Here is a 12599-nt window from a genome sequence, read left to right on the forward strand (position 1 = left end):
TACAATAAAGAATCTCTTATAAATATATTTGAGACATTAGATCTGTCGCCCTCTGAGAATAGTCCACTACACACACAATCCTGTCCCCATCTTCTGCCAGATGCAGAATCCATAGGGATTTTTTAGGCTGTCCCCATTTTCAGACCAGGTCTGTGTGACATGCAAAGACATACATCGTTTCTCCATTCTCAATGAAAAACAAAAAATTGCGTCATTTTCAGATACTGTGACACAGAAAGCTTAGTGCACAAGAAAACATTCCACGTTGCAGCAGCATCCATGGCCAAGAATATTCCCAGACAGCCCAAAGGCCAGAGCAAAATGCTGAACAGTTGGGGGAGGGCATAGCAGGGCCACTTCAAAATGAAGCTTTCCCAACCAACTGGTCTTCTTAGCAAACACAGTTATCTGTGCCAAAGAGCATTTCAACCAACAACAGTGCTGTACAAACTTTGGAGGAATTGGCAATCAATTTGTAAATGTCCGACATACAGCTGGAAAAACACGTGACAAGAGAATAAAACTGCAGAGACTTACATACCTCCATATCTGGCCTAAACTTATCTTCAAACACAGCCATTGCTGCCAAGGAACCAGAACCTGAAAGAAAAAGACGCATTTTTAGTGTATCTACCAACTCCCAGCTTCTACATCTCAAGTTTACTTCCGGGCAGCAAAAATGGCAAAACACATCCAATGTCCCACTCAAGCAGAGTGTAAATATTAATCCTTTTAGGGCCACATAAACCAAGTAAACAATGCTTCTCAAAAGCCTGAAGTCACACTTACCACTGTCTCAGGTAAACTTGCAACTGGCCCTACTTTCACTCCTGACAGGCGTTATTGTAAATTATTCACAATAAAATGCTGAAGCATGAAAATGAGGTGATGGAGACTTTGTATTTTTTCAAAAAGTGAATGCCACGTAATTTCATACATGCTATGCCGTGAGTCTGGTGCTCCACAACTGTGCCTTGGCAGGCTGCTGGGTATAGCGCTAAATACCAAGCCAGCGAGAAAGAATAGATTGCTTTAATGAGCTGGCCCTGGTCGAGTCACCTTGACTCACGGGAAAGCGACTACAGCACCAGCAATGGTAATAGGACTGAGTGCAAGCTGCAGCCACCGGGTTATTCCGGCTTCAACTGTAAAACACTTTATTATGTGGCATTTATTTGGAGCTATTATTTTTAGTTCGTACTTTGAAGAGTAACAGCTGAGTAGACAAAATGACAGACAAAGAAACAAAATTTATTATCACAATAGCAAATGGCTGAAAGGTTACGCTGCATAGATATTAACAGACAGCAGATTTCTCCCTACAAAAGTAGGATATAAAGGCGTTACAAATAAGTGTGGGCTCCCTTTGAATGGATGTAAAAGGCAGCTCAGCACTATTTGAAAATTTAAACTTGCTTTGTTCAGAAACCAGAGAATCTTTAGAAAACCATCATCTTGTCTTTACAGGGTCCTGGCAATATTTCAGGATACTCTACTTTTGGAGAGAGGATAGAGTTGCCCACAATTTTTTACTCCAATTAGAAGATTTTTTTGGCATTTATTACTTTTTAACTTGTTTTGCATAACACTATCTATTTAGCTAGGTCACAGGGAAAACCATATTTTCTATTTAAAATGATTTGTGTACATCGCTTGACCACCTCAATGGTTTTAGCAAAGGAAAAAGGCAGCGATTAAACAGTTTCAAATGAGGTGTCCTGCTGATTTTATCAAGTCTGCTGAATGTATAATGAAAAAGGAGAAGCTGACAGCCACACTGCATTGAGAAAATACAGACTACCTTATCTGAACCATTTAAGGAGGTCCAATTATAGATCAAATTTAAAGGGTAGAAACAGCAGATTTACAGACACAAATCAATGAACATGGTAATCCCGATGAATATGACAGATACTCCTGTTATGGAATATTGCTGTGGTTGAGGATCATTACCTTCACAGCACCAGATACATCACATCTAAAGCAGTGGGAAGCGTCAAGTATAGACTGGTATTACAAGCAATGACTATTCATTTAGGCTTGGGAGCAAAAGGCAGCCCCATTTTCCCCTCTTACCATTTTTTCTCCTTTAAAAAAAAAGAAAAGAAAATCTAAAGAGATATTAAAATATCTCTTTTGGTAAGGAGATAGATATTAAACAGCCATAAAACCAGTGCACCCCAAAAAAACCGGCATATAAGCAAGAACAAATTCACCAAAGCCAAACCTCTCAATTTCGTTAATAAATGTGTCCTCGAAAATCTGAAAATAAGAGTCAAAGTCCACCAACATTTTATGAGTCACACATTTACTCTGAGATTCAGGGATCAAGAGGGGAAAGTAAGCCAAGTTTCTGCTCTAAGGCACAGGTGAGAACTAATCTTAGTTTAAAAAAAAAAAAAGAAAAAAAAGCTGGTTTGGTGTGGAAAACAAAGGACAGCTGTCATGAAGAAACAAGAAAACTGCAAATACGGAAAGCTCAGGAAAAAATACTTCTAGATAGAAAATGCTCCTGCAGAGCACCCAACAGCAGGCTTGCCTTATCCATTGTGGTCCAAGAATTTCCCTCCAAAAAGTAAAGGGTAAATGTACCAAAGGCCTGAAATAAATGTTAAAACAAGACAGGGGAGGGCAGGTAACCAAAGAGCTAATAGCTAATAAATTATTTTAAAAGAAAAAAAACCAAGCTTACCAAAAAAAAGACATTTTTCCTTGAAAGTTATTAGCCCTGTTTTAACTCTGAGGACATCTTTTCTTTGGCAGTGCACGATAAAGTTAATTTTACTATTTTTCCTGGGCACATATACTTCCTTCTGCTTAGCTTCATCTAATATTTTAAGAAGTGAAAAATATTTTCCTCCCAATATAGTAAATCTTCTCTTATCAAAACAAATTTTTCTTTCCTGCTTAGAAATAATGCTTACAGACAAAACTTCTGTAAGTGGAAATTATGTACTAAATCTAAACTCTTGAAACAAAAAGTGTCTCTCCAGTGTGGGGATGCTTCTCACACTATCAGAGACTAATTTTTTTCTTTAAGAGCTGGAAGGTGCAGGCCAGGTAAACATAGAAAGAACACTGGAGTCTATTGTGGACATGTAATACATTGTATTTCTGCTTCCCCTTTCCAACACACACTCCAACCTATACAGCACGGACAGAGTGTCGAGAACTTTTTCTGGAAAGCACAAGCCTGCTAAACTGCCTCATTCTCCTGCTCTTGAGATCAAAGATAAGCAGACTCCAAATACACTTGAAAAGAAAGGGAAATTCAACATTAATAACAATTTCTAAATCACTTGCAAATTAGCTCCTGCTCCCAGCTTTTTAGGAAAGGAGGACTCTGGCGCCCCCTTTTCAGAAATACGTGGAAGTGCTAGGAGATAGAGTAGCACTGGTTTGTCAACAGGTTTCCAGGAAACCCTGAACGTGTGTCTACTTAGAACGCTGAAGTCAGAATTTCAAATATGACTACAATTACCCAAAGTGGCAAGAGAACAAGATGCAAATCCTCACATAATTTAAAGGCAATGCAACTGGGGAAAAAGAAAAAAGATGGTAAACTCAATGAGACCAATAGTCTTTAATAACTGTATTCAGGTTTTCTAGATTTTGTTTCAGTGCCATTTAAAACTGTATAGAGTATATCACTTGACTAATGCCACGCTAGTATAGCAGCCATGAGACCTACAAAATGTTTAGATATTATATCCCATTTTTAAGCCACAATAATGCCCTGAGACTTTCCATGATTTCAGCATCAACCAACCCAGCCTGACACATTCAAAAAAAAAGTTTTCTGAGGGAATATTTACCCTGATCCTTTATTCCAAAAACAAAGTCACCTTAGACAACAGAACTCCTTGGCTTCCCATAAAGGAATAAATGAACAGAAAAGCCAGGGGACATTGAACAAGGACCTCTGCTTCAGATGGCAGGCATGTCAGGTGAAGGAAATGATATCAGAGGGAATATGCTTTCCACAAATGCAGGACGAGCTCTAGGAACAAAGGGTGTGGAGGCCTGCCCTCAAAGAGCTTATCTAATGGCGGGAGGAGAAGGCAGTCAAAGAGGAAAAAACCAGGGCATTTTACTGAGCACCCACCACGTGCCACTCATCAAGTTAGGCCATTTAGTCATCCCACTGAAGTGATATAGCTTCTTGTCTAGCCTTACAGAACTAAGAAGTACAGGGCAGGAGTCCTGTCTCAGGTGTGACTAGAGACACTCTCTCATACCACAATAGTTCAGAGCAGACATGCATGACCTTCCATGACTTGACCCCCTCCTCACAATTGACACCTAACACAAAACTGGCAATTTCCTAAATTACACCATTTCAAGCCAACCCCACCCTCTGCCCCACTGACAGTCCACAGAACTCCTAGCCAGCTTCAAACCCCAGCTGAGAGGTTACTTCTTCCCACAAGACTTCCCTGAACAACCCCTCACCACAGGTTTATCACTCTTCTCTCCACAACATGTCCATATTTTCATATCTGCAGTCTGAGGCACACAGTGAGCACGAAATAGAAGTGCTGAATTAAGCTGGGCTGATCTCAGGACAACTGTCCCAATGATGGAGTTGGGGAAAACTCTGAGCTGGCCCTTAAGAAGTGATGATAGCGGTAAATGCCTTGATAAAGCGGAAAAGAACATTTATGGCCTAATTTAACATCCTGGGATGAATATAAGACAAACTCAAGTGTGAAGCCAAGTTCAATGTTCAAAAGGAAAAAAAGGCTTTAAACCCACAAAACCATGTCATACTCTATGTCGTAGTCTGGTCCAAACTTCTGTGATACCACAGGAGTAAAATGCCCTCCATGGGTTCTTGCATTTTACTGCCACCACCTCATTTCATCAGTAGTTTTCATGTAGCTGATCCTTAGCAACCTCCACCAAGTCTGCCTTTTTCAGCCCACCCACAGTGGCTGAGTAGCTAGTGTTGCTTCCAGACAAAGTTCTTTAAAACAGAAAAAAGAGGTGCAATCAGTGACCACTATTTAAAAAGATGGTGCAAAAATAAATAAATAAATAAATAAATAAATAAATGAAAGAAAGAAAGAAAGAAAGAAAGAAAGAAAGAAGGAAGGAAAGAAGGAAAGATAGATAGATAGATAGATAGATAGATAGATAGATAGATAGATGATGGTGTAAGACACAGTAGTGGCTACTTGGCTAATCTACAGGGTCACCTCCTATACCCACTGTCCTTCCTGAGCTCACTGTCTACCTCCTCCCTGCCCAACCACTCCGGACTCCCAACCTGGGCTGTGGAGAGAGACAGGGATGAGGGAAGGATATACAACTCAACCCTCTTGCACCCGAGGGGGCCAGGAACTGCTCTGCACTCCCCGATCCACTGCAGCCACCAGGTGAATACCACTTCACCCCAGCTACTCCTGTTTGGTGGCCATTAAAAGAATTCCTCCCACAAGAGATGCCCTCTGGAGTCCTAAAAAGCAGGTCTGCTCCCCATCTCTGACTGTCAGGGCCTGACTCACTTCAAGATGACAGTGGGGGCCATCCACACTGCTAACTTCCAGGAGAAGGGGGTCCCAGGCAAAAATGCCACAAGGGGCCACAGCTCCAGCCAATCTTTTATTTTTTTTTTTTAAGATTTTATTTATTTATTAGAGAGAGAGAGAAAGAGAGAGGCAGAGACACAGGCAGAGGGAGAAGCAGGCTCCATGTAGGGAGCCCGATGTGGGACTCCATCCTGGGTCCCCAGGATCACGCCCTGGGCCAAACCGCCAAGCCACCAGGGCTGCCCTCCAGCCAATCTTTTAAAATGAAGTATCTGCTCTTATTAATAGCAGGCCACTGGCTTAAGGGGAGGAGGGGGAAGACCAACTCCTGTAAACAGCATAAAATATAAGCCCTGACAGCCCACGTGGCTCAGCAGTTTAGCACCACCTTCAGCTCAGGGCATGATCTTGGAGACCCGGGATCGAGTCCCACGTCGGGCTCCCTGCGTGGAGCCTGCTTCTCCCTCTGCCTGTGTCTCTGCCTCTCTCTCTGTGTCTCCCATGAATAAATAAATAGAACCTTTAAAAAAAAAAAAAAAAAAAGCATAATAGGGAACACCTGGGTAGCTCAGCGGTTGCATAGTCTGCCTTTGGCTCAGGGCGTGATCCCTGTCCTGGGATCAAGTCCCACATCTGACTCCCTACATGGAGCCTGCTTCTCTCTCTGCCTGTGTATCTTTGCCTCTCTCTCTCTCTCTCTCTGTGTGTGTATCATGAATAAATAAAATAAAATCTTTTTTAAAAAATTTTAAAAAGAAAGCATAATGGTATATACATCCCCACCAGCAATTCCACTGCTAGGGAGCCATTTTAAAGAAATAAATGGGTAAGTACCCAAATTATGTATATAAAAAGATCACTGTTTAGATTAGCAAAACAAAAAGCCTAAAGGTAAAGGTAAAACACCACCAATCAGACATCAGAAAAAATAAACAATATTATATATACAGTCATTAAACATGACAATACTTTTTTTGGCACTGAGAAGTTGTCCATGTTAAAATATTCAATAGGGGAAAACATGTTCCAAAGCAATATTAACACCTAAGCTTAGAGGACAGATTCTACAAATCTGGAAAAATACAAGTCAAAATATTATGCTTCTATCTGGATGGTACTATTTTGTTTACTCACATTTTCTTATTTTTCTTCAAAAGACCATGTATTACCTGCACTTTCTTAAAGCATATGCTTGGAGAAAATAAGAATTTGACACGGTACAGGATGAAAAAACTAAAAAGAAAAAGCAAGAAGCCCAAGATCTTGCCAGCCGTCACAAGTCGTGCTGCTAAAAGCAGCAGCATGCAGCTTACTCCTGAAATTTCTATACAGGGGCCTGAAGGTCAATCCATGCATGAGTCAATAGTTCCAAGGAACGACAGCAATCAATCATCACAAACAAATATACACACCATGTCTCTCCACCACGAGGGCTTCCTTAGGATTATCTTAAAGGTAAAAGCATCTTAATAATGAAGTCCTTTGAGCAGATCAGCCTCAAGCCAGATCCTCAAACCAGATTATGCAGAAGTCTGTGCTGTGGCACTCAAATTACTAAGCAGACCACAACAAATACAGACACATGGTGTTTAAGAAATGTCAAAGCACAGTCCCGTCGGTTTTGTCTGCTCTTCAGACATGGCAGGTCTGAGTAGTCCCATCTTACAAAGAGGAGACAATCTCAGAGGTAAGCAACTTGCCCAGATCACATAATCAATAATTAACAAATCTGAGATTTTGAACCCAGATCATTCTGAATTTAAAGCATCTGATGTTCCTTCCATTCTGTGTTCCCTCTTAAGTAGCAAAGTCAAATGCTTGAGATCAAGATTAACAAGTAAGCATGGAAACAGCTGTATTTTCCTTAGCTCACCACCCCAAAAAGAACATGCTTTCCAAACTGCTTTTTCTTCAAACATCAGCAGAATGAATAGCACACATCCAGGTATGGTTAATTTGTGTTGTTTCGCTCAGAAATTTAAATGAGCCTGGGATTTTAGTTAAATGTTCTAAATAATTAAACAGATGTCATTCACTGTTTAGCAATGCCATTCAAGTATGTTCTGAGTATTTACTTTAAAATAGTCCCATTCAAAAAAAATTTTAATGAAAAAGAAAACTGAAATTAGCCTCCATTTTCCAAAACTCCTGAAGGCATTTCTGACCTTAGCTTATCAGTACTAGTAGTCCAGTTTGAATTTAACTTTTTCGGAGAGAACAACCCAACTTGGGACAAAATCTGAAATGTATTTTACCAAGATATCACTTTTACCTGTTCCATATATTCAAAAACACCTGCATTAAAATGACTTGAGAAGAGCTTTTTAAAAAACAGGAAATGGAAAAATAAATAAAAATTAAAAATTAAAAAAAAAAAAAAAAAAAACAGGAAACGGGATGCCTGGGTGGCTCAGCGGTTGAGTGTCTGCTCAGGGCGTGATCCTCGAATCCCAAATCAGGCTCCCTGCATGGAGCCTGCTTCTCCTCCCTCTACCTATGTCTCTGCCTCTCTCTCGTCTCTCATAAATAAATAAAATCTTAAAAATAAAAAATAAAAAAAACAGGAAACAGTATTTTTATAGTGTTCACTCAAGTACTAAATCAAACTTTACAATTCTAGAACCTATGTTTTTTAAAACACTGAAGAAACAAAAGACTAAAACCATTTTCTAAACCCACTGCTCTAAGTCAAACTCCTAGAAGGAACTGAAAGCCGGCAGGTAGAAATCTGCCTTTTCTAATAAGGTCTATGCTCACAAACTCCCAAATTAGAAAAGGGGAAAGCATTTATTGGGAGCCTTTTCAGTCCCAGGCCCTGAACTTAAGTGATATAGGTATTTCCTAATTTTACCGACAAAGAAACAGAGGCTCAGCTAGTGAAGGCAGTACAGTCAGTAAGAAGTGAAGCCAAGACCCAAACCTAGGTCTGGTGGCTCTACACTTTAGAAGGGCAACTTCCCACTCATTCTCTCAAACCAACCATCCCAGGAGCCCAGCAGGCAGCAGGCTCTGGGAACACATGGCTGTGCAGGAGTGTGGTCCTTCTCCAGCACATCATGGGGACGCTCCGAGCCTGGCAAGGCTGCCAAGATGTTCCAGGAAGCACCACCACCCCAAGCACAACATGATTGTCCCCAGAAAGCTGCAGTACAGCAGCCCGCTGCCCTAGCCTTAGCTGCCTCCCTGTTACAACGGGGGTGATGACAGAATGGATCTTCCTCATTGGGTGGCTGGGAAACTTGAAGGACATGACACATGGAGAGCAGAATGTCTGGCACAACAAAAGCTAGCAATTGTAATTACTCTAAGACAAAGTCCCCGTCCTCCAGGAGCTATTTTATATAATCATTCTCAACAAGTTTCAGGGCTGGCAGTTTTCATGGAAACAGAGGTCTTCAAAACATTTTTTTTTCAAAGTCAAGAAGTTCTGACAGGCAGCAGGAAATAGATTTTTTTTTAAGATTTTATTTATTTATTCATGAGACAGAGAGAGGCAGAGACACAGGCAGAGGGAGAAGCAGGCTCCATGCAGGGAGCCTGATGCGCAACTCGATCCCCAGCCTCCAGGATCATGATCCCAGGCCTCCAGGATCACGCCCTGGACCCAAGGCAGGCACTAAACTGCCAAGCCACCCAGGGATCCCCAGGAAATGAATTTCTATTGCTTTTCCCCAAATCAATTTAACCAGTTATTTTCAGGAAAAAAGCTGCTCTTTCTGCTAAGGAGCGGTCCATTTTAAGTGCCCAAGGACCTGTTTGCCACCATGGCCTGCCAAGGGGTAAGATGTATGCAGCGAAAAGAGTAACACACAGAACATTCTAATCGATCAGTGTCAGCTCTACCTGACAGAGTGCTTACTCACACTTGCTCATTGTTAGTCAACTGGCCACTCATCCAGGGTAAAATTTGGTGCTTTCCACAGACCCATGGATTGGGATCATTTTTCACTCCGCTCCTGTCTATGAGGACTAGTCTCCTGGTGTTGGTACCTGCACTGGAGGCCAACGCTGCCAATGTATGAAGAGCTGATTTATGAATATAAAGCAAAGTTGGTGTCAGGGGACCACATTCAGCCACTAGAGAGTAGTGGAGCACCTCTCATTGCTCAGGGAGCTCAGACACTGATTTGAAATGGTTTAATTATATGCATGCATTTCATTGTAAGTCCTGGCCAAAAGCTTCAAGGCGGGGCAGGCCAAGCAATCAGACAATCTTGCATGGGTTGCTGAAATCCAGATTTGTCCTTTGTCAGCATAAACAGTTTAATTTGATGTTTTCACTCCTGAGTAAGCACTGAGTATTGCATTTAAACCCCTTGTGAGGTGGAAGAATGCTTCCTTTTCATCAGCAAATGTACCTCAATGTCAAAGATTCTACCTTTTATTCCCAATGAATAAAAAAAATTACTCTATTTAATATGCTTATAAATAGACTTTTAGGGGCACCTGGTTGGCCTACTTGCTTAAGCATCTGCCTTCTGCCTCAGATCATGATCTCAGGGTCCTAGGATCAAGCCTGCAGCACTGGGCTCCCTGGATTCTCTGCTCAGTAGGGAGTCTGCTTCTCCCTCTGCCCTCCCCGCCCAACCCCGCTCATGATCTCTAATAAGTAAATAAAATCTTAAAAAAAAAAAAAAAAAAAAAGAGGGCAGCCCAGGTGGCTCAGCGGTTTAGCGCCACCTTCAGCCCAGGGCCTGATCCTGGAGACCTGGGATTGAGTCCTAGGTCAGGCTCCCTGCATGGAGCCTGCTTCTCCCTGTGTCTCTGACTCTCTCTCTCTCTCTGTGTCTCTCATGAATAAATAAAATCTTAAAAAAAAAAAAAAAAAAAAAAAAAAGAAATAGATTTTTAAGCATCCAATGACATTTTCACTTAAAAACTAATTCCCCCCAAAATGCAGCTCCTTTTCTAAATATAGTCAAAAGGAAGTTAAGGGATCCCTGGGTGGTGCAGCGGTTTGGCACCTGCCTTTGGCCCAGGGCGCGATCCTGGAGACCCAGGATCAAATCCCATGTCGGGCTCCCGGTGCATGGAGCCTGCTTCTCCCTCTGCCTGTGTCTCTGCCTCTCTCTTTCTGTGACTATCATAAATAAAAATTAAAAAAAAAAAAATTAAAAAAAGGGAGTTTAATGTTACTCAAAGCAAATAACCTAAAACACCAACTTAAAGGAATCAAGGATTTTTCTTTCTTAAAGATTTATTTATTTAAGAGAAAGAGAACATGAGCAGGAGGAGGGGCAGAGGGAGAGGGAGAGATGCAGACTCCCCGCTGAGCAGGGAGCCCATGTGACACAGGGTTGCCCCACAACCCCCAGGATCACTACCTGAGGATCACTACCTGAGCGGGAGTAAGACGCCTAACCCCAGAGGCCTAACCCACTGAGCCACCCAGGCACCTTGGAATTTTTCTTCTAATTGCAACTTCAACGTCTCATCGACCTGATAGGTTATAAACACTTAAGAAAAGACTAACAAATCAATGCACCTAGGCTAAAGTGAAAGTTTTGTTTTATTCATGTATTTTTAAGAAATGCCACAAAGTATGAGAACAGAAAATTATTCTCCTTCAAACAGAGGACTCCTCTGTGAGTCCCCTAATTCTCTGCTTAGGGGGATAAGACAGAAGATGAGAATTTCCTTAAAATAGGCCTCTCTTAGTCTTCCACATCACTACGCTCTGCCAGGACCCCAACACTCAGGTCATGAGCACAAGGGCACAGCTTCTCCCTCCTACTGCAGGAGCTCAAAGCAGTCCAAACTGACAGGTCTTTTCAAAGGCATCCTCTGCTCTGGTCCACATTTCAAAATAACTTTCCAAATTGCAGTTTATTCCACTTTGCTGGCCTTTCTCAAGTTTTCATGCCCCTCTGAACCCTCAAGAACAAAGGAACACAGAGTTTGATAATTTATAAAACACACTTAGCCTTAATCATCACTAAAGGTTTATCTCATCCACAGAGCCTGTGTGCAAACAACAGGCAATCCTACATACTGAAAAAAATATGCAAAGCACTGGTACATATATTTCCTCACTGACACCATCTATGGACTAGCTGTTATTATCTCCAACCAAGTTCAGACAAGTGAAGGAACCTACCCAAAGTCACACAGCTAGTCATAGCAGTTATGACTGGCAGCAAATCCCTAGCTCTATGAACTCTACAGTGAAAAGTCTTCTGATGCATAAAATAACTTTCCAATTGGTGTGTCTAATAAGCAAGTTAAAACTGAACACTAGGTTATAAGAGTACGAAGGCACTTTTCATAGCCAAAGCCAATTCTGGCCCAATTCTAGAACAAGAACAGGTAGAAATGAATTAGTTAGCCTCACTCTCTCTGCAGTAGGGTCTAAAGCAAAGAACTTGAAAACTGCAAGGACTGCATTTAACTGTTCTAAAAAGTACATCTGGCAAGGGCTTTTCCCTGGGTGTAGACTAGGGACTGAACTCGTCAGAAAAGACTTCATGGTCAAATCTCAGAGCAGAAAAAATAGCAAGAACAACACCCTACACATTAATTCAACTTTACCTACAAGAGATATTAAATATTTTTTTTACATGTAATCAAGAACAAAATCACCCTAATCAGAACAGATTAAGAACTGGTGAGGGCTGGCTAGATTACATTCCCTGCAATAGAAGGATGAGTTTTAAAAGTAAATATTTTCTCATTTTCTAACTTAACGGCACCATCTATTGGCTTAGTACCACCTTCACGGTAAACAGAAAATCAAGATGCATAATCCAACTTTTGCGGATTTTTGGTTTCCAGTTGTTTCATTTCCTAGCATTTCACAGCAACATAAATGTTAACATGTAAAACCCAAGCACTGCACATTACATTTTAAATCTTCTGAAACGCATCATACTGAATCAAAGAAGGAAAAACTTCCAGGGAAATCTTAGTATAGACTGAACTGCACACAGGGAATGTTATTAGCACTAAATATGCACTAAACATCTTTGCTGTGCTACATACAAAGAATTTTTTCTGTATGGTTTCCCATGGGAGAACTCCCCTAAGCCCTATTCTACAGATGAAATCAGAGTCAAAAGCTAATAAATGTAG

General features: G+C 41.2%; 1 protein-coding gene across 1 annotated transcript in view; it reads right to left on the reverse strand.

The window, feature by feature from the left end:
- PSMB7 (proteasome 20S subunit beta 7) overlaps positions 1-12599 on the reverse strand; it is a 63320-nt gene that overhangs the window by 29735 nt on the left and 20986 nt on the right. Inside the window, exon 6 of the mRNA XM_072777875.1 lies at positions 542-600. Coding sequence (XP_072633976.1) covers positions 542-600 — 59 coding nt within the window. The remainder of the gene's footprint in view (positions 1-541; positions 601-12599) is intronic.

The sequence above is a fragment of the Canis lupus genome, chromosome 16 (assembly GCF_048164855.1).
Source record: "Canis lupus baileyi chromosome 16, mCanLup2.hap1, whole genome shotgun sequence".
NCBI lineage: Eukaryota > Metazoa > Chordata > Mammalia > Carnivora > Canidae > Canis > Canis lupus.